This window comes from Nicotiana attenuata, unplaced genomic scaffold (genome assembly GCF_001879085.1).
Source record: "Nicotiana attenuata strain UT unplaced genomic scaffold, NIATTr2, whole genome shotgun sequence".
Lineage (NCBI taxonomy): Eukaryota > Viridiplantae > Streptophyta > Magnoliopsida > Solanales > Solanaceae > Nicotiana > Nicotiana attenuata.
In genome coordinates, this window is record NW_017675370.1 from 1 (window position 1) to 20,450 (window position 20,450).

At 39.2% G+C, this 20,450-nt stretch overlaps 1 protein-coding gene across 1 annotated transcript; it reads left to right on the plus strand.

The window, feature by feature from the left end:
* Positions 1–13,470: 13,470 nt before the first annotated feature.
* LOC109219998 lies at positions 13,471–19,797 on the plus strand. The gene is made up of 2 exons (XM_019384457.1): positions 13,471–13,696; positions 19,148–19,797. The coding sequence occupies exons 1-2, from the start codon at positions 13,471–13,473 to the stop codon at positions 19,795–19,797; spliced, it is 876 nt and encodes a 291-aa protein (XP_019240002.1).
* The last annotated feature ends 653 nt before the right edge of the window (positions 19,798–20,450 follow it).

The following is a 20,450-nucleotide window of genomic DNA, read 5'->3' on the forward strand; positions in this document are numbered from 1 at the left end:
TTGGGATATTTTGTGGGGGTGTAGGGTTCTGAGCATTTGGGAAATTGATATCTGGGGTAGTAAGGGAAAATGACAGACTTGCCAAATTCCGAACCTGATCAACTTCTTCTTGGAATTTCAAAAGCTTTTACTCGAGTTGGGATGAATTTTCCTTAGGAACCTGAGTACCATGACCATGAGTGACCTCTACCCGTTCAGTTGGATTCTCCTTTCTGGCGTTGTTCAAATCTTCCATCTTTCCTTTGTTCTTGTTTTTGACAGGACTAAGAGGAGGAGTGGGTGGAGGGCCCTTGGATCTTGTGGAATAGGATGATGTTGCCAGAGTGCTCGAACTAACCTTTTGGGGAGGGGAATAACAAGACAAAAGTAAAACAAAAAGGTATCCAAGTTAGTGCGGATCATAAAAAATGTTTCAATATTTAAACACATAGTGCGAAAATATAAAGTGTGTCCTAATTTGGGAGCCCCGTTGTGCCCGGGGTAGGCCTGCGACAAGTTGATTTGGATAACTTAGGATGCTAAATGCCTCATTTCATTGATAAAATAGACGAATCCTGAACTGACACTTAAATAAACAAGAAATAAAAATCACTAATGGCCATTGGCCTTGTTATAAAAGAAAGACTCCTATCTACTTGGTCCCAGAGGGACCTTCCCCAGATTCGGCATCCCTGGATCCATCGAACAGCTTTCCCAACTCGCGAAGTCCCAGCAATAGGTAGGCCCTGGCTAGGTGTCCGCCTTCAGTTCCTTCAGCATTTTGGCAATCTTCGACCCTCTTGAGAAACTTCTTCTCCAACTCCACTATGCCTCGCTCCAAGTATCCCAGTCGCTTGTTGGCACTGACAGCCATGTCCTTCCATTCCTTAATTAGTTTCTGGCTGGATTCTTGTATTTCGCGGTGCTCGCTTTCGTACTCCTGGATTCTCTTGCGTAGTTGATTGTATTTGACCTGTGTCTCGGTCCTTTCATCTATGATTTGTGACCTCGAACAAACCCAGGCTGGCCCAGACCATCATGATTATCCTCCAACCAGCCTGAATAGTAGGGAGCACAACCAGCGTGGTATCTATCTGGCTCGATGATATCCCTCCCCATGACGATCTTGCAGTGCCACATATGCTGAGCTTGGCACTTGTAAGGACTGTCATCATCCTGGAAGTCATCCCGGAAGTGACTCATCTTGTCGACTCTGGTTACAACCTGCTTCCTACCAGCTTGCCTCATAACCCGGAGAGGGACGTAAGGGTATGTTCCTCTCAAGCCGATCAATATCAGGAAAGGTGCATCTTTGGATCGGGCGATGAAATCCTCGATTGGAAACCACTCGAACATCCATTGTACCTGGTCCTCAGTCAGATTTTCGAAAAGTTCGACCCATTCTCTAGCATTCTCTGGTTGGGCGAACATATTGGGCATGTAATTCATTCGCTTCGGATGATGGAAAGTGATATGATCATCCCAGTCCCTTCGCTGAATCTCTTGTCGGTATTAACCCCTTTTGGAGATGCTCTATGAGCCAAAGTTGAAGTAGTAAATTGCAGCCTTTGAAGTGTTTGGCTCCCTGTTGACACTTCTCTAGGGCTCGGTATATTTCTGCAATGATCATGGGCACAATGCTGAATGGTTGCCCGCCAATTCCTTCCATTAAGGTCTTAGTTACCATAGCCGGTCCGGTGTGTATTCTCTCCTTCTTTATTGGAAACACGATCAACCCCAGAAAACAAAACATGAATACAAAGACCCTTCGATGAATGTGCCCTAATGATATGATGGCAAACTCGTCAGGATAGGTACGATAGGATTTGCTGTGACCGTACCTCTCATACAAATAGTCAAAGGGGGATATAGGATTCTTTCAGGCATGTCAGTTCTGGATTCTTCTTCAGGCCCATCATTTTGAGGAAGCCCCTGCCTTTGCGATTCTCAGGCATCAACAACCCCGGAGTTTCCCACACTATGGAGTTTCCCACACTATACCAGCCAACCCTCCTATCTCCTCTAGCAAGGGTGTCATTTTAATGTCTCAGAAGCGGAATATAGCCCTCTCACAATCCCAAAACAAAGTAGCAGCTTCTATGATCTTGTTGTTGGGTTGGATTTCCAGGAGAGGAGGTAGGTTTCCCAAATATTTCCGGACAAGAGTTTGATCACTAGAGTGAAGATCCTTCCACCAGCTTAGCAACCTTGGATGGATGTTGGTGACCATGCCGAATCTAGGGACTTTGTGCCTCATATTTTTGCAAGACAAATAAGGTTAGGCCCTTACCCCCACCAAACTCGACTATTTAATACCAACAATTAGCATGAAGCATTTAGTTCTCCAAATAAGATCACAGAAAATGGTAGTGTCGGTTTGGGTTTAGGGAAACCCAATGGACTTTGGACAAGGCTATCTTAAAGAGTCATTATGCGGACAGCATAACTGACCCAGCTAGGTTTGACCATGATACATGCATAGTTTGAATAGAGTAAGGTTTCTATGGGGTTTTAGAATAGTACCCTTGAGCGGACAACTCAAGGGGGAAAGGCACGGAACCGTCGACTACACCGTTGATCGACTGGTTTTACCGCAAATATGCTTTTTCCGGATTTAGGGGTAATAATATAGGAAGAGTGCAACCACTCATTATAAGCGTTGCTATGGTATTTCTTTGGCACGAGTGGAATATGATGTTGAGCATGATTATGCAATAATTAAAAGCATGTTGTCATATATTTGCACGTTAAGAAAGCAGTAAATACAACAATTTCATAATTTAAAGCAGTAGTAAAGGGAAGAAACAAAGAAGACAAGTCAGTGTTGCAATTGAAAAGGAAATTGAATGCTTAAAGGAATTAAACAAGTAATTGCACATAAGGGAGGGTACAAATTCACAATAACAATCTGAAATGGTAAAAGCCTAAATATCCCCAGCAGAGTCGCCATGCTGTCGCGCCCCCCTTTTTCTCGCGAAATCGGGTTTATGACATTTGGGTATAGGACAACTCATTCCTTTTGGGAACTGGGTTTTGCATTTTTTAAGAGTTACCACCTAATGATTTGAGGTGCATTAGGACACCAATGGAGTTCAATTCTAAGTTCTATGTGAATAACCAGAGATAGGGTAAGGGCTTGAAATTATCCCAAGGGGAAGGTGTTAGGCACCCCTCAGGATCCACTAGTGTGGTTCCCGGCCAGACAGTTATTGTGAATTTAGCAAATAGACAAGTATGGTCTCAAATATTAGGGGATTTAAATTTAAACACATAAAATAAAGAACAATTAAAAGAAGAGTTTTAAAAGGAGTTTACAAAGAAAGGAAAAGGGAGGGGGTCCTAGATTAATATTTAATATGGATCACATCAATGCAATACCCGGTAATCACTTCTCAAAAGAGGGGTTACACGTGGCATTAGCACACCGGTCATCATATTCATATCTACCCTTCCCACCCCGTTACGGTATTAAAGCGCGAATTGGTCTCGATCACTATTGCATGCTATTACCCGTCCCATTCCTATCAATCCCGGAGGCACTTAGGACTACTATTCCTAAAGGGAAGGGATATTAGGCTGATTGGTTTCAAAGGATAAAAATTTAAGGCGACATACAAAACACATACTGCATGTTGGGGAAACATATAAATAGTTAAAGGCTCATATACACCTCCTTGAACAAAAACACATAACTAGCATGACTTGCACATACTTTTTAGGTCTGATTAAAAAATACTAAAGACGAGGGGAGCTTGATTATTGAAGCAGATTTCTTTATTACATAACTCAGATAAGAAGTCTGAATCAGGCCTGCCTGCTGGTTGTAGCAATTAACAAAAGCGGATTCAATTTTACAGTTATTACTCTAAGGCTTGCCTAAGTGTTTAGACGGGGTCCTATAGTCATGATATCTACTTAATTCAGTAGGCGGTGAAACCGTGATAACTCAAAGCGGATTGATCGAAATCCTATGCGCATGCTTGCTAAACCTCATTAAAATAAGGGAATTAGATTGTTGAAAGAAAAAAAAGAGGTTCAGAATGGACGAATTGCAGATGACAGTATCCACTATCGCTGATTTTTACTCCTATGAACATGATATTTAGGACTACTGATTTTAGATCCTTATAGACATAATTGCTGATCTTATACCTTTGTATACATAGTATCTAAATGAATAATGTCAAACCCTATAGGCATAATATCTAGTGGACAATGGAAACAAGCAGGTTCTTTACTTGGGAATTCCTACAAACATGATTTCTATACTTTATAAGGATTTTAATATGCTACTGGGTTATAACCAATTGGGCCCTAAAGAACATGATATCTAAACAGTGACAAATGTGCAGAATTTTAGATAATTCCTATAGGCAGGTTATCTAGATGTGAAGCTGAACAAGCAGGATTTAAAGTAAGTCCTATAGACATGGTTTCTAAATGTGATGTGAATATGCAGAATTAAAAGCAGTACTATAAGCATGTTTTCTAAATGCGAATTGAACATGTGAAAAAAAAACAATCCTATAGGCATGTTTTCTACCCCTGAGCATGCATAACTACCCAACCCTTTTTTCACTAGCCAGCCCCAAAATGTTCATTACAAATTATTACAAACCAGGAATACTGAATAACATCAGAAAAGTACAAAGAAAAGTTACAACTAGAAGCCTGATTCTTGACTTCCTATCAGAGTTATGGAATAAACCACCTCAAAATGCCATTGATCCAAATCCTTTCTCAGACTTGAGTGTGTCAGAGTTCCCTAAGGGCCTCAATAGACCCCTGGTCAGTGCTCATACCCAAGTTACATAACCAGAATAGAGATGAGTGCAGTTTGGAAATGCCAGCCCTCGTGTGTCCAAGTTCAGAAGGAGCTCATGGGTCCCAAGGAAAGGCTCACATGAGGGGGGCAGAACTTAAACCTAAGAAGAGAGTGAAAGTGCAGAAACAGAGTTTTAAGAGCTAAGGGAATACAGGAGAGGGAAAGGGTGATGGGAGATAGCCATTAACATTTCAGGGAGTCAATAACTTCACACAAAGGGGGCAGGGGATTGGGAATCCATTGCAAGAAGCCTTTACACTTAGGCATGGGTTAACTTTGGGCATGCACGGCAATAAGATGTGATGACATGCCTGTAAATTAACCATAACACACAACATATAAGAGAAACATGGAGGTTATGATCCTAGGAGGATCAAGTTTGGGTCATGCACAGCAATTTCCAATGCTGTCATGCCCCAAACCAACCACAAGTATTAAACACATTGGGGTAGGGATTTAGGATTCACAGGTCATAATGCATTGATCCAGAACAGGAGAAGGAAAATTACAGTATGCGAAATAATGGTACTGGGTTAAATACAAACTGTAGGTAGACAAAAATGCAATAAACAATAAGCATGTTATTGTTGGTGCGGAATACTTAATTAGAACATACCAGTAAGAAATGCAAATGTAGAAAATAAGCAAGTTTCCCTACAGCCTAGCATTGGCTTTCAGCCGGCTAGGTAAGGCAGCAATATAGTAGTAGCAGAGAAGAGAGAGAGGTTTATTGTAGTGCGTGTTTGAACTCAAGTGCTATGCCTGTTGTTCGTGTCTTGAAAGAGAAGAAGTATAGGGTATTTATAGTTTTTTTGAAAATGAGTAAGAAAGAGGTAATAAGCTACAAACATGGCAACAATCATGATTCAGAATCAATTATGCAAGTGATTGCCTTTAATTAAGGGATCACTTGCTCAACGGGCGTTGCAGGTTCAAAAATAAGGGAAGAAAGCAGGCTGACAGTTGCCATAAAAGAAGTAGTAAAACATTAAGTAAGCAATCGAGTCTAGGTACAGAAATACACTAATTTTTGAAAGAATTCAGCAAGGCAAAACAGGAAAAGAAAATCAATTAACCTTAACAGGCGAGTGAAATCAGAATTTCACAAAGGAAAAGTTTGAAATCAGTCACAAGTTGAAGGTCAAACAAAGAAGGAAACTTAGCATATAAATAGGGTGCATTCAAATCGAGTCATGCACCTAAACGAAAAGTCTCAGACCCAAAACCATAGGATTCTCAACAATATAAGAGTTTTAAAAGAGGATAAACAAGCAAATCAGACAGAAACTCAGGCAAACAAACATTCGTCTAATAAACAGTCGTAAGCAATTAGGGCTTTTAACATGCAAACTCAAGTAGAAGAACGATATGAGCAAACATAGCAAAACATGTCAAAAAATCAGTGAATCGTTTGAAATAACTTAACAGAAACCCTAATCGGAAAAGATAAGGGGTTTTGAAGGCAAAGTTTTAAAAGAAACTTCGAGAAAAACGTTTAGAAGTTCAGAGCAAACATAGATCTGAAACAGATCTAAAAAAAATCGAAAGAACCTTAGAGGTTAGGGTTTCAGAAGAACCCCAAGTGATGAGAAAGGCCTTGAGACCATAAGAATTGAACACGTAGAAGCCATGGGAGGTTGACACAGGCCTCCGATGACCTTGGAAGCCATAGATTTGGGAGGTATTCGTCTAATAAACAGTCGTAAGCAATTAGGGCTTTTAACATGCAAACTCACGTAGAAGAACGATATGAGCAAACATAGCAAAACATGTCAAAAATCNATTGCATGCTATTACCCGTCCCATTCCTATCAGTCCCGGAGGCACTTAGGACTACTATTCCTAAAGGGAAGGGATATTAAGCTGATTGGTTTCAAAGGATAAAAATCTAAGGTGACATACAAAACACATACTGCATGTTTGGGAAACATATAAACAGTTGAAGGCTCATATACACCTCCTTGAACAAAAGCACATAACTAGCATGACTTGCACATACTTTTTAGGTCTGAAAAAAATACTAAAGACGAGGGGAGCTTGATTATTGAAGCAGATTTGTTATTACATAACTTAGATGAGAAGTCCGAATCAAGCCTGCCTGCTGGTTGTAGAAATTAACAAAAGCAGATTCAATTTTACAGTTATTACTCTAAGGCTTGCCTAAGTGTTTAGACGGGGTCTTATAGGCATGATATCTACTTAATTCAGTAGGTGGTGATAACTCAAAGCGAATTGTCTGAAATCCTATGGGCATGCTTGCTAAACCTCGTTAAAATAAGGGAATTAGATTGTTCAAAGAAAAAAAAAGGTTCAGAATGGACGAATTGCAGATGACAGTATCCACTATGATGATTTTTACTCCTATGAAAATAATATCTAGGATTACTGATTTTAGACCCTTATAGACATAATTGTTGATCTTAAGCCTTTGTATACATAGTATATAAATGAATAATGTCAAACCCTATAGGCATAATATCTAGTAGACAATGGAAACGTGCAGGTTCTTTACTTGGGAATTCCTACAAGCATGATTTTAATACTTTATACGGATTTTAACGTGCTACTGGGTTATAACCAATTGGGCCCTAAAGAACATGATATCTAAACAGTGACAAATGTGCAGAATTTTAGATAATTCCTATAGGCAGGTTATCTAGATGTGAAGCTGAACAAGCAGGATTTAAAGTAAGTCCTATAGACATGGTTTCTAAATGTAATGTGAATATGCAAAATTAAAAGCAGTCCTATAAGCATGTTTTCTAAAAGCGAATTGAACATGTGGAAAGGCATGTTTTCTACCCCTGAGCATGCATAATTATCCAACCCTTTTTTCACTAGCCAGCCCCAAAATGTTCATTACAAATTATTACAAACCAGGAATACTGAATTACATCAGAAAAGTACAAAGAAAAGTTACAACCAGAGGAAGCCTGATTCTTGACATCCTCTCTAAGTTATGGAATAAACCACCTCAAAATGCCATTTATCCAAAGCCTTTCTCAGACTTGAGTGTGTCAGAGTTCCTTAAGGGCCTCAATAGGACCCCGGGCAGTGCTCACACCCAAGATACATAACCAGAATAGAGATGAGTGCAGTGTGGAAATGCCAGCCCTCGAGTGTCCAAATTCAGAGGGAGGTCATGGGTCCCAAGGAAGGCTCACATGAGGGGGCAGAACTTAAATCTAAGAAGAGAGTGAAAGTGTAGAAACAGAGTTTTAAGAGCTAAGGGAATACAGGAGAGGGAAAGGGTGATGGGAGACAGCCATTAACATTTCAGGGAGTCAATAACTTCACACAAAGGGGGGAAGGGGATTGCAAATCCATTGCAAGGAGCCTATACACTTAGGCATGGGTTAACTTTGGGCATGCACAGCAATAAGATGTGCTGACATGCCTGTAAATCGACCAGAACACACAACATATAAGAGAAACATGGATGTTATGATCCTAGGAGCATCAAGTTTGGGTCATGCACAACAATTTCCAATGCTGTCATGCCCCAAACCAACCACAAGTATTAAACACACTGGGATAGGGATTTAGGATTCACAGGTCATAATGCATTGATCCAGAACAGGAGAAGGAAAATTACAGTATGCTAAATAATGGTACTAGGTTAAATACAAACAGTAGGCAGACAAGAATTCAAGAAACAGTAAGCATGTTGTTGTTGGTATGGAAAACATAATTAGAACATACCAGTAAGAAATGCAAATGCAGAAAATAAGCAAGTTTCCCCATAGCCTAGCCTTGGCTTTCAGCCGGCTAGGTAAGGCAGCAATATAGTAGTAGCAGAGAAGAGAGAGAGGTTTAGTGTAGTGTGTGTTTGAACTCAAGTGTTTATGCCTTGTGTTCGTGTTTTTTTAAAGAGAAGAAGTACAGGGTATTTATAGTTTTTGAAAACGAGTAAGGTAGAGGTCATAAGCTACAAACATGGCAACAATCATGATTCAGAATCAATTATGCAAGTGATTGCCTTTAATTAAGGGATCACTTGCTTAATGGGTATTGGCAGGTTCAAAATAAGGAAAGAAATCAATTTATAAGCAGGCTGACAGTTGCCATAAAAGAAGTAGTAAAACATTAAGTAAGCAATCGAGTCTAGGTACAGAAATACACTAATTTTGGAAAGAATTCAGCAAGGCAAAACAGGAAAAGAAAATCAATTAACCTTAACAGGCGAGTGAAATCAGAATTTCACAAAGGAAAAGTTTGAAATCAGTCACAAGTTGAAGGTCAAACAAAGAAGGAAACTTAGCATATAAATAGGGTGTATAAACACTATATATGCGAGGCCAAGCCTGTTGGCAGAAGGAAATAGCATCCAATAGTAGTACAAAATTCAGTAGATAGCAACATTCGAAGCATGATTGTCCAGTAGGTCAAGTAGTGAAGAAAACATAGAATATCAAAGGCATGCGAAGATCTCCGGGTAGCAGGTGAGGAAAATCCCCCTTTAAAAATTAGGGTTTTGAGCATAATCGCATTTTAGAGATGATAGCAAACCAGAGTCAGAAGAATCACACAAGGGAATAAGAGATTTTGAAATAAAGAACTTCAAATCGAGTCATGCACCTAAACGAACAGTCTCAGACCCAAAACCATAGGATCTTCAACAATAGAAGAGTTTTAAAAGAGGATAAACAAGCAAATCGGACAGAAACTCAGGCAAACAAACATTCGTCTAATAAACAGTCGTAAGAAATTAAGGCTTTTAGCATGCAAACTCAAGTAGAAGAACGATATGAGCAAACATAGCAAAACATGTCAAAAAATCAGTGAATCGTTTGAAATAACTTAACAGAAACCCTAATCGGAAAAGATAAGGGGTTTTGAAGGCAGAGTTTTAAAAGAAACTTTGAGAAAAACGTTTAGAAGTTCAGAGCAAACATAGATCTGAAACAGATCTAAAAAAAATCGAAAGAACCTTAGAGGTTAGGGTTTCAGAAGAACCCCAAGTGATGAGAAAGGCCTTGAAAACCATCGATCTAAGCAGGAGAGTCAAAAGTCTGACTCGACTAGCCATGGCTGGCCGGTGAAAGGTCAGAGACGACCGGAGAACAGCCATGAACTGAAATCGAACAGGGTCTGGACCAAGCTCCTTCAAGACCTAGCCTTGAGACCATAAGAATCGAACACGTAGAAGCCATGGGAGGTTGATACAGGTCTCCGACGACCTTGGAAGCCATAGATTTGGGAGGTATTAGGGTTGTAGTTTGATGGCGGCGGCTAGGGTTTGTGAGGGATTGCAGAGAGAGTTGAGAGGGAAAGGGATTCAAGGGCGGCGTTTGGTGTGAAATGGGGTGGGGTAAGGGGTCGTTTGAGGTTAAATGGAAAGGGTTGATAATGGTCGTTGATCTAAATGATCAACGGCCAAGATTGAGAGGGTTAGGTAGGGGATCCGGGTTGGGTTATTTAAATGGGTTATGGGTCGGTTTGAATGGGAATTGGGTCATGGTAATTGGGCTTCAAATTGGGGGTTCAATTCAGGCCATAATTGAAATATAATTGGGCTAGATTTTAAATAGCCAATTTTCCCCTTTTTATTTTATAAAAAATAGTAAATTAATTCCTGAAAATAAATTAAAGGTACTAAAATGATTTGTAATACATAATTATCAATTTAAAAAGTATTGGACTTAATTTTCGTAAATATAAACGCAATTAATTCTAAAAGAGGCTAGTATTGCAATTATATACAATTTAACTTTTAAAAAAAAAACTAAATAAATTTGTAAAAATATGCAAAAATTATCTTTACTATATTTTAGTATAAATATGAGAATCCAATAAATGAATCACCAAGATTGATAACTTTGGGAATTATTATTGGGTTTTTATGAATAAAATAGGGGAATAAATTGGTTAAAAATCCTTTAAAAATTAAGGAAAAAAATATAAAACATTGGGACATACTTATATATGCATATAAATGCTATTTTGAAAGTATTTTGCATATAAAATATACAGGAAAAAATTGGATATCAATAATGTCTATAATTTTTTGGGGTCCAATAATCAGACTCCTAATGTACTTAATTGATGTAACTCTTTAGTTTCCTCTTCCTTCTGATCAGCCTTTATGTAGGATTAAGCTATCTTCTGATCTGCGGCTCCTGGTATTAGTTATTAATTTGAGCCTTTCATGGGCGTTATGGAATATCCATGATACAATCTTCTAACAACTCAATCCTTGGTCTATGCCCTGGCTCAATTCTTTCTTTTAACTTATATCGGGGTCTTCTACGTCTGTATGATTGGCAACATATATGCTGCATGTATAAAACTCCGAACTCTTAAGTGCGTTCATAACATACTTTAGGTCATTAATCGAATAATTCTTTTCGTTCCTTCTCAGTTTTCTTTAAATGTAAGCAATTACTTTTCCTGGTCTTTCTGCCCCCTTGTTACGTGCATACTTAGCTTATCTTAGTGCCCACACATATTGGAATTCCATACAATTCATATGATCTTGAATATCACTTCTAATTTTACTTCTCGTTCATTAGCCACGGTAGGTGCCACTTTCTTTTGGAGTGCTTACAATGTTGTTGTGAGACTGTTTTTATAAGACCAATTCCTCTTTAGGTCACTGTACTTAGGTTGAAACTTTCTTCCTTATTTCCTCAGCTAACCTTTTGTTTTAATACTTAGGGAAGACCCTCTGACTTTTGTAAAGCTGTGAGCTTATTACATCGTATACTCGATGGAATTTTTGATGTTCTTCCTCGCCTATAATTATCCGTAGTTACTTATCTCCATGCCCTTATGCTTGTAGGGTTGCTTCTGAACTAATATTTTGACTATCTTCTCAGTGCTACTCTCTTTTATTTCCGTAACACTCATACGGTATCTTTATCTACCCCAACTCCTATCTGAATATTTCTCAAGGGTCACGATGTCATATCTGCGAGACTGAATTCCCCATATTGGGGTTCACTATGTTTATCTTGCACGATCTGTTGATTTGTCTGTATCCTCTTGTCTAGCCATAACTAGGCTCTTTCTGAATCAACTACTAACTACTCGTTGGCCTATTCTCATATCAATATTCCGCGAAATCTTTCTTGGGTTATTTTCTTTGTCTTAACTTACGTCTTACACTGGCTCCTTATCTATCAATAAATCTCGGCAGAAACCGTTGCTTCCTCTCTTTGACGTCGTGTTTGCATAATGTTCTAGAATCATAGCATATCTGTAGGATCTGAATAAGTGAATATCATCCCTTTCTCATTTTTATCGCATTCTTCCTTTACCATTTCATAGTTACTAGAACCACTTAACTCTGACTTAATGCCACAACACTCCATATCCCCTCCCCCCCTAGGGAAGTACTAAGATTTGGAGCCACGATGATCTACCTATAGATGTTTTACCTCTTTATCTTTGGCGTCTTTTCACATCGTCGATGACCCTTACTCGCCTGGCAGTAATCTTTTTGTACCAAGGATAACAAAATTCCTTACTCACAAGGGTGACACTTAGCGTAACTCGCACATACAGCCTCTTAAGCTTAACTTTGCTCACATTGCTTGCTTTAGGGAAGCGTCTTCTTGAATGACCTTTAAAGATTATTCTTCTGTCATCCATTCCATTATCACTGGAACGCGATCTGAAATTCTCATGATACCGACTATTATCATATCACTCAGTCCCTAATTCATGTTTAGCTTATCTTGTTCACCAACCCATACTGATTTCTATTATTCTAGGGTCTAACTTTTCCTTCTGGTAATCATGTTAGAGTCACAAACTTATTTCTCGAAATGAGGATGTGACTTTATGACCTATACTCTTTTGTTATCTTAAGGCTCGTCACCTCTCGTCTCTTCCTTCACTTGACTATAGATTCTGTAATATTCTACCGTTGTCATCCATGTATCATATCTTACTCATAATGCTTCATTATCTCTCTTCTTATTTCCCTGCTAATATTTCTATCTATCACTTTATTCTGAAAACTATAACAATACATTCTTTTGCTTTCAGCTCCCCTTGCTCCATCCACTGGCTCTTCGGATTGCCTAACATTCTCTCTCTACTAGGGACGGGAGCCATACTAAGGTAGTTTTTATCTCTTCCAGTTAGGGCTGCTTATCGGGCGGATTAGGCGGTTATTTACTCTTAACGATTTGGCTTATCGGTTATCGGCTTTTAAATGTATTAGTCCGCTAGCCACCCGATAAGATATCGGGTGGATTGGTATCGGTTTAGCTCTTATCGGGCAGTTATCGGGCGATTTATCGGCCTAATTCAATCAAAATAAAATAAAATTTAATATACTTGAGGAAGAAGGGTTTGTTAGTTTTGTGCTAAAAGAAAATTATTGCTATTTGTGGCAGCACTCGGTATAAAACAGTGTTTTCAATTTATGCTCAAGCAGGTTTTTAGATCTCTTGTTGAGCTCACAAAAGACATCATGGGAGCAAAGGTTGAGAACAACAAATTCTGTGTTTCTGTACACTATCGTAACGTAGATGAGAAGGTATGGATTGTTAATTTGGTTTAAAATCCAAGTGAAAGATTATGTTACTCTTCTTTACCTGTCAGAAGGTTCTTATCCCTTCTTGTATTGTGCTTGCGTAAATTATAACAGAGTTGGTCAATTATTGAATAATATGTTGATGAACTGTTAAAACACTACCCACGTCTGCGATTGACACATGGCCAGAAGGTACCCATCTGAGCCTGCTTCTGCACTGCACTTTGCATGGCAGCAGGAAAGCTACTGTCTTGTTATATTTAACTCCTCTAATTGTCTGCTCCATAACCTTCTTCAGGTTTTAGAAGTCAGGCATGTGCTTAACTGGGACAAGGGGAAAGCTGTTGAGTTCTTACTTGAATCATTGGGTGAGTGGTCTTTGACTGCTTTATGGAACTGTCCTCAAGGTTTTAAGATGTGTTATCAGTTGAATCCCATTCATCGCAAGTGAAGAAAATAAAACTAACATTATATGCATTTTCTTTTGTTTGAGGTAAATTATTAACTTTGATAGAGTACAGGGGGAAGAAGGGTTTTTTATTATTTAATATATATATATATATATAAATTTTATATATATATATATATATATTCTTAACAGGTTAACGGATTATCCGTTAAGAAAATTGAATAATCTGCCACCAAACCGATAAGCCGTTAATAAAAAAATTTCAATCCATTCTCCGTCTGTTAAACCGTCAACCCAATACCAATAAGCCATTAAGCTTCGGTTCTCGATTTCGGTTCGGTTTTGATTTTTGAACACCCCAACTTCCAGGATTCCAGTGCGTGTCTTTGTAATTTTTTTAACTTTCTATTATTCATACCTAGTTGTACTATTCCAGAGTGCACCATCTGGGTGTCTCACAAGGAGATCTATTACCATATTTGCGCTATCCTTCGGAAGTATCACTGATGCTAACAACCCATGCATAGTTTTAGGTTACTCTAACCGCAACTTGATCTCTATATCCCATCCTTCTCTTAAACTATATATGTCAGCTCCCGTAGGGCATAATTGAGATGGTTGTGATCAATTGTATATATCTCAGTTACTGCTGAAAATAATTCAGAATGCTTATATGTCTCTACTTGAATTGTAAATATTGTTAATCTTCATTAACTGGGTACTTCGTACCCTTCTCCACCTTGCTTTTATTACTTGCTGAAACTTGTGTCTACCTTCCGATTATCTTATTCCTTTTTACCGTAAGAGTGGATAGATATTATTGCCGTAGGGATCCTTATCAAGAAGCTTATATGTCTTAGTACACACATGATCTGCTGAATACCTCATATTAATCCATCATAAGCATGATGCAAAATCGAGTTCCTCTGACTCAACTCTTCCATAGCTATATCTCTTACCAACCGTCATTTTGGATATAGGCATCGTCGTATTATGAACAAGATAGGGTTTAGGAAATTGAGTTCTTACAACTGAGCTCTACTACACGATCTAGAGTAAGAAGAAAGAGTGACAGTCCTAAATGCCCTATAGCCTCCTACTTATAAGTGTGGTGCACAACACACCCATAAAAAAGACTCTACTAGACATGGCTTGTAGACTCCCTAGGATAGAACTGCTATGATACCACTTTTGTCACGACCCAAACCGATGGACCATGTCGGGCACCCGGTATCTTACTCAACCGAATACCAACTTAACATATCTTTCATATCATTCTATAATAGGTAAATGAACTGGAGTAAAGCATGATGGAATAAACTTATACAGATGACATACTGACCTATAAGACCAAAATGATCACTCGTACACTGAACATAGGCCGGCAAGGCCATACAATCTTTCATATACATGACATATGTCTACAAGCCTCTAAGAGTACATAAACGTCATAAATCTGGGATAGGGCCTCGACATACCAATCGATATGTGTCCAATGCATACTGACCAAATAGGCAACTCCGAAGCAAATGGAGCGCACCAACACCTTTCTCTGAGCTAATAGCTTACTTGGAGGGATCATAACCTGTCTATCGCGACATGCGGGCATGAAACGCAGCGTCCCCAGGCAAAGGGACGTCAGTACAAATAATGTACCGAATATGTAAGGAATGAAAATCAGTAAATAATAGACATGAGAGAAACATGAAGTAAAAGACTCAACATGTATATCTGGATAACTCTGTAAATCATGAAATACTTATAGTGTCATGCATATACGTATGAATGTCATGTTGTGCATAGGTACATGTGTTCATACAATCATCAAGCCTATGAGGGCATCCCATCATATCATCTCAGCCACTGTGAGTAAAATCATCAACGTATACCAGTTGATCAGGTGGTGGTGCGTATATAACGTCGTAACCTTTTCCCATATCCCATATACATATATATAAATATATACGCATATATAATGTCATCTGGTCATGGGTCAATGTACATGTATAAATGAATGCAATACATGAGAAGTACGTCAATAAAATCTTTCGGAGTGTCATAAGACCATTTTACCTTTGATTAATATCATGAAATAAACTTTATCAACTTACGTAATTTCTGTGACCTTTGAATATACGATAGAATAATAAGACATATGGGGAATCAAGAACATAAGAACCTCTAGTATTTCTATGAATAGAGTCATTTACGGAAGTTTTGCATTTGCTCGTTTTATTTGTATCGTAAGGATCATGCCAAAAGAAAGAAGGGATACCCTTAACATACCTGAATCGATTTTCTTGACAATCCCTCTAACACACGTCAATTGCAATAACATGTAACGGCGGATCGAAGTAAGGGAAAATTCGTATGATATTCTTGAGAAATATTGCACTGTACTCCCTTAGAATCGCAAATCCCACATTGCTATAGTATTAAATGGTCTTTGTAAGGAATGTTTGGAGCAACTACGTTGCTATTGCAAACCATTAGCTTTGATGAAGCATTCCTTCTTCAATTAGTAGATGGGAGCAAAATGATTTTGTGAATTAGAAGGGTTGCCTTTAACCCTTTAGGTGTGGGCCCCACTAGGATGACTAATGTCACATAATCTACTCAATTTTGCCACCTTTCAATTATAATATAAGAGTCACAATGTTGGATTGGTGTGTGCCACGTTAAGGCTTATCTAAAGCCTTAATTAAGCACCCACTAATACTTAATTAATTTGTTAATTACCCCATTAACCAATAATTAACCAATTATTCACGTAATTAAGGATTATCTCAAATTACTTAAAATACTACTCACTTAACACACTTTATGTACCCTACTATCATGGTCATGGGGTACCTTGTATGGCACTAATCCATAATTACTGGGTATTATCGCTCGGATTGTATTATATCCCAAATTGACAACCTTCAAGGAAACTCATTTCCTTTGATTTGTTTACTCTTTAACCTTCACGGCACTTACTTATCGCTTGTTATAAATGACATAAATGCATGTAACCTCAAGATAATCTCATCCCCGAGTCTACGTCGATTATCTGAAGACGAAACTTTAACATACGAAATCGCGAGATGTAACATCTCATTTCCGAGCTTATATCAATTTACTTATGGCGTACTTCCACGTATGAAAACATGGGGTGTAACACTGACGTATCTTTTGCCTGGGGACGATGCGTTTTTTGCCTGCAGGTTCCGATAGACAGGTTGAGAGTCCTCCAGGTAGGCTATCAGCTCAGCGGAAGGTGTTGGTGCGCTCCATTTACTCCGGAGTTGCTTATGTGGTCAGTATAATTAGGACATGTATTGATTAGTAAGGCGGGGCCCTGTCCCGACCTTTATGATATTTATGTACTCTTAGAGGCTTGTAGACATATGTCGTGTACATGAAACATTGTACGGCATTGTCGGCCTATGTTCAGTGTACGAGTGATCATTTTGGTCTTATAGGACAGTATGTCATATGTATAAGTTTGTATTCCCTCATGCTTTTCCTCGGTTCATTTACCTATGATAGAATAATACGAAAGATACATTACGTTGGTACTCGGTTGAATAAGGTACCGGGTGCCCATCGCGGCCCATCGGTTTAGGTCTCTGACATGATGAGCAGATAACACTTGACTTAAAACTCGCTGATGCGGGAGGCCCAGCTGGAGATGCCAAATAAAGGAAGATTCCTTTATAGCTGAAAGATCCGAAGGCAAAGTTGAGGATGACGACTTGATAGGCATAATGTAGAGTCTATTGTTACTCCTGCCTGAAAAAAGCGGAGTCTTGGTGTCATGATCCTTGACAAGAAAATGGTAAGGGTAAAATTCAAAGAAGGCATTATTATCGTAAGTAAACTTTTGAACAGAGAGTAAGGGATTAGTTATAAAAGGAACATGAAGAATATTGTTTAAAGAGAATTTTCTATTAGAAGAGGTTGAGAAAGAGGCGCTACCAGCATGATAATTGGCAAACCTTGTCCATTATCGATATATTGTTGATCTGGTCCTTTATATTCCTCAACGTGATAAAAGCTCAAAAGGTCGGGTGCAATATGATGAGTCGCGCCTATGTCAGAAAACAAATTTTGAGTCAAGGTAATTGGTTCTTGATGTGTGAGATGCGCAGATGGATTGGTCCTATGATTATAACGCTGGAAGTAGGTAGGAGCAAAATGATTATTTCCATTGCAAATTTGACATTTCGCATGTCCATCGTTGAAAGAGTTCCAAGGCTGACTGCTGCCAAAATTAGTTCTGGTAAACTGATTTCCACGACCTTTGCCTCGATAAAACCTGTCGCGACCCCTTTGATTATTGGAGGAAAACTGTTTATCCACTTGAGAGGGACGTTGGCTAAAAATTGCAGCTGGAGAAATATTAGAGTCAGTTGCTGGAGCAATGAAAAGTGAGGAGAGACTTGGACCGTGAATAAATTCATGGTTCAGTAACAAGCTATGAAGTTCTAAATATGACACAATTTCGAAACGAGTCGACAAGGTATTAATGATGTCCTTGAAATCAGACCTTAACCCTTCGAAAACATGTATGTTAAAATCAGAGATATTCAAGGGTCTTCCAGCGGCTGCAAGTTCATCAGAAAGTAGTTTCATTTTTTGAAGAAATTAGATTACGGTAAGATCATACTGTTTGAGATTCTGGAGTTGCGTATGAAAATTAAGAATTCTAGTGTTTGAAGGAGATGACAAGGCTTCTTCCACAGTGTCCTAATATTTTTAGAGGTGTTCAGGACAATTACAAGGGACAGCATTTCTTCAGAGAGGAAGAAAATTAAAAGACTCATAATCAGTTAGTCTTGTTGAACCTAACTAGTAAAGGTTGGATTTGGTTGAGATAAATCTTTTCCCTCGACAATTATGGTCGATGTAGGACACAAGTTTGATCCATCAATAAAGCATTGAATATTTTGCCCACGAAAAAACGACAACAATTGTGTCTTCAAAAAAATATAATTGGTGGAAGAGAGCTTGATGGAGATGAAGTAGTGAGCATGAAATGTGGGAAGGGATTCAACAGAAGAGGAAGAAGAAGTTGACATATTCTCTGATACCATATTAAGTAAGACACACAATTAGAAACTATGAAATGGAAAAACTTTTCCTCACTTTGCATTCAATCGGTACATAATATTTATAATACAATGGTGTATCTATACAAGGACTCTATGGGATAGATACAAGAAGAGATCCTGAAAGAATTCTAGTTGCACAAGACTTTCGTATGACTCATAGAGATTTGTGCCATACCTTTCGCTAGGTCTACATTGATTCTAGTGGATTGTAGGTCTTTCAATATAATATTATTCTATATAATTTTAGGTTTATATCGTCCCTTTTAACACTTTCATTCACAATGGTTTCACGTTTACATATTCGTAGATGGTGCGTGGTATCCCGCACACGGAGAAGCTTTTCATATGAGGAGATTTCAACGGCCACATTGGAGCGACGCCTGGAGGGTATGATGATGTGCATGGTGGCTTTGGTTTTGGAGATAGAAACGAAGGAGGAACGTCTCTACTGGACTTTGCTAGATCTTTTGATTTGGTGATAGCAAGCTCGAGTTTCCCGAAGAAGAGGGAGCACTTGGTCACCTTTTGGAGTTCGGTGGCCGAGACTCAGATTGATTATGTACTTTGTAGGAAGTCCGATAGAGGTCTTTGCATGGATTGCAAGGTCATCCCAAGTGAGAACCTCTCGACCCTTCATAGGCTCCTGATCATGGACCTTGAGATCAAGAGGAAAAGGAGGAAGAGGGCGATGTATAGCCAACATAGGATAAAATGGGGAGCCTTGACGGAAGCTAAAGCGCAGGAGTTGGGGATCAAGCTGGTGACTATGGGGGCTTGGAGGAGTAGTGGGGACGCAAGCGCTATGTGGACCATGACTGCGCAGTGCATTAGGGAAGCCGCAAGAGAAGTATTAGGGGTCTCAAAGGGTAATTCTGGTGGTCACAAGGGAGATTGGTGGTGGAATGGAGAGGTGCAAGGAAAAGTGGATACCAAGAAAGCAGCATATCTGAAGCTAGTGGAAAGTGTAGACGAGGAGGAGAAAAGGGCGAATAGGGAGCATTAAAAGTTGGCTAAGAAAGAGGCTAAGCTAGCAGTTGCGGCGGCAAAGACTGCAGCTTTTAGTCGACTATATAAGGAACTCGAGGGCCGTGGTGGGATAAGAGGTTGTTCAAGAACAAGGGTGATATCCAAAATTGCAATAATTATTGGGGTATCAAGCTGCTTGGCCATACTATGAAAGTCTGGGAGAGAGTGGTAGAGCTAAGGGCGAGAAGGAGCGTGACTATTTCCGAGAACCAATTTGGGTTTATGCCGGGGCGTTCGACTACAGAAGCCATCCACCTTGTTAGGAGATTGATGGAGCAGTATAGGGAGAGAAAGAAGGACTTGCATATGGTGTTCATCGACTTAGAAAAGGCGTACGATAAAGTTCCGAGGGAGGTTTTGTGGAGATGTTTGGAGGCTAGAGGTGTTCCTGTTGCCTACATTAGATTGATTAAGGACATGTATGATGGAGTAAAGACTCAAGTGAGGACGGCGGGAGGGGGGGACTCGGACCATTTTCCCGTTATGATGGGGTTGCATCAGGGGTCAGCACTAAGCCCATTTTTGTTTGCTCTGGTGATGGACGTACTGACGCGCCACATCCAAGGGAAGGTGACGTGGTGCATGCTATTTGCAGATGATATTGTATTGATTGACGAGACGCGAGACGGT

Bases quoted from the DNA above. Each gene is read 5' to 3' on its own strand.
- LOC109219998 (XM_019384457.1), top strand. From the start codon at position 13,471: ATGGCCAGAAGGTACCCATCTGAGCCTGCTTCTGCACTGCACTTTGCA. The intron at 13,697-19,147 runs GTTTTAAGATGT...TCATATGAGGAG, and splicing joins TTTATGGAACTGTCCTCAAG to ATTTCAACGGCCACATTGGA.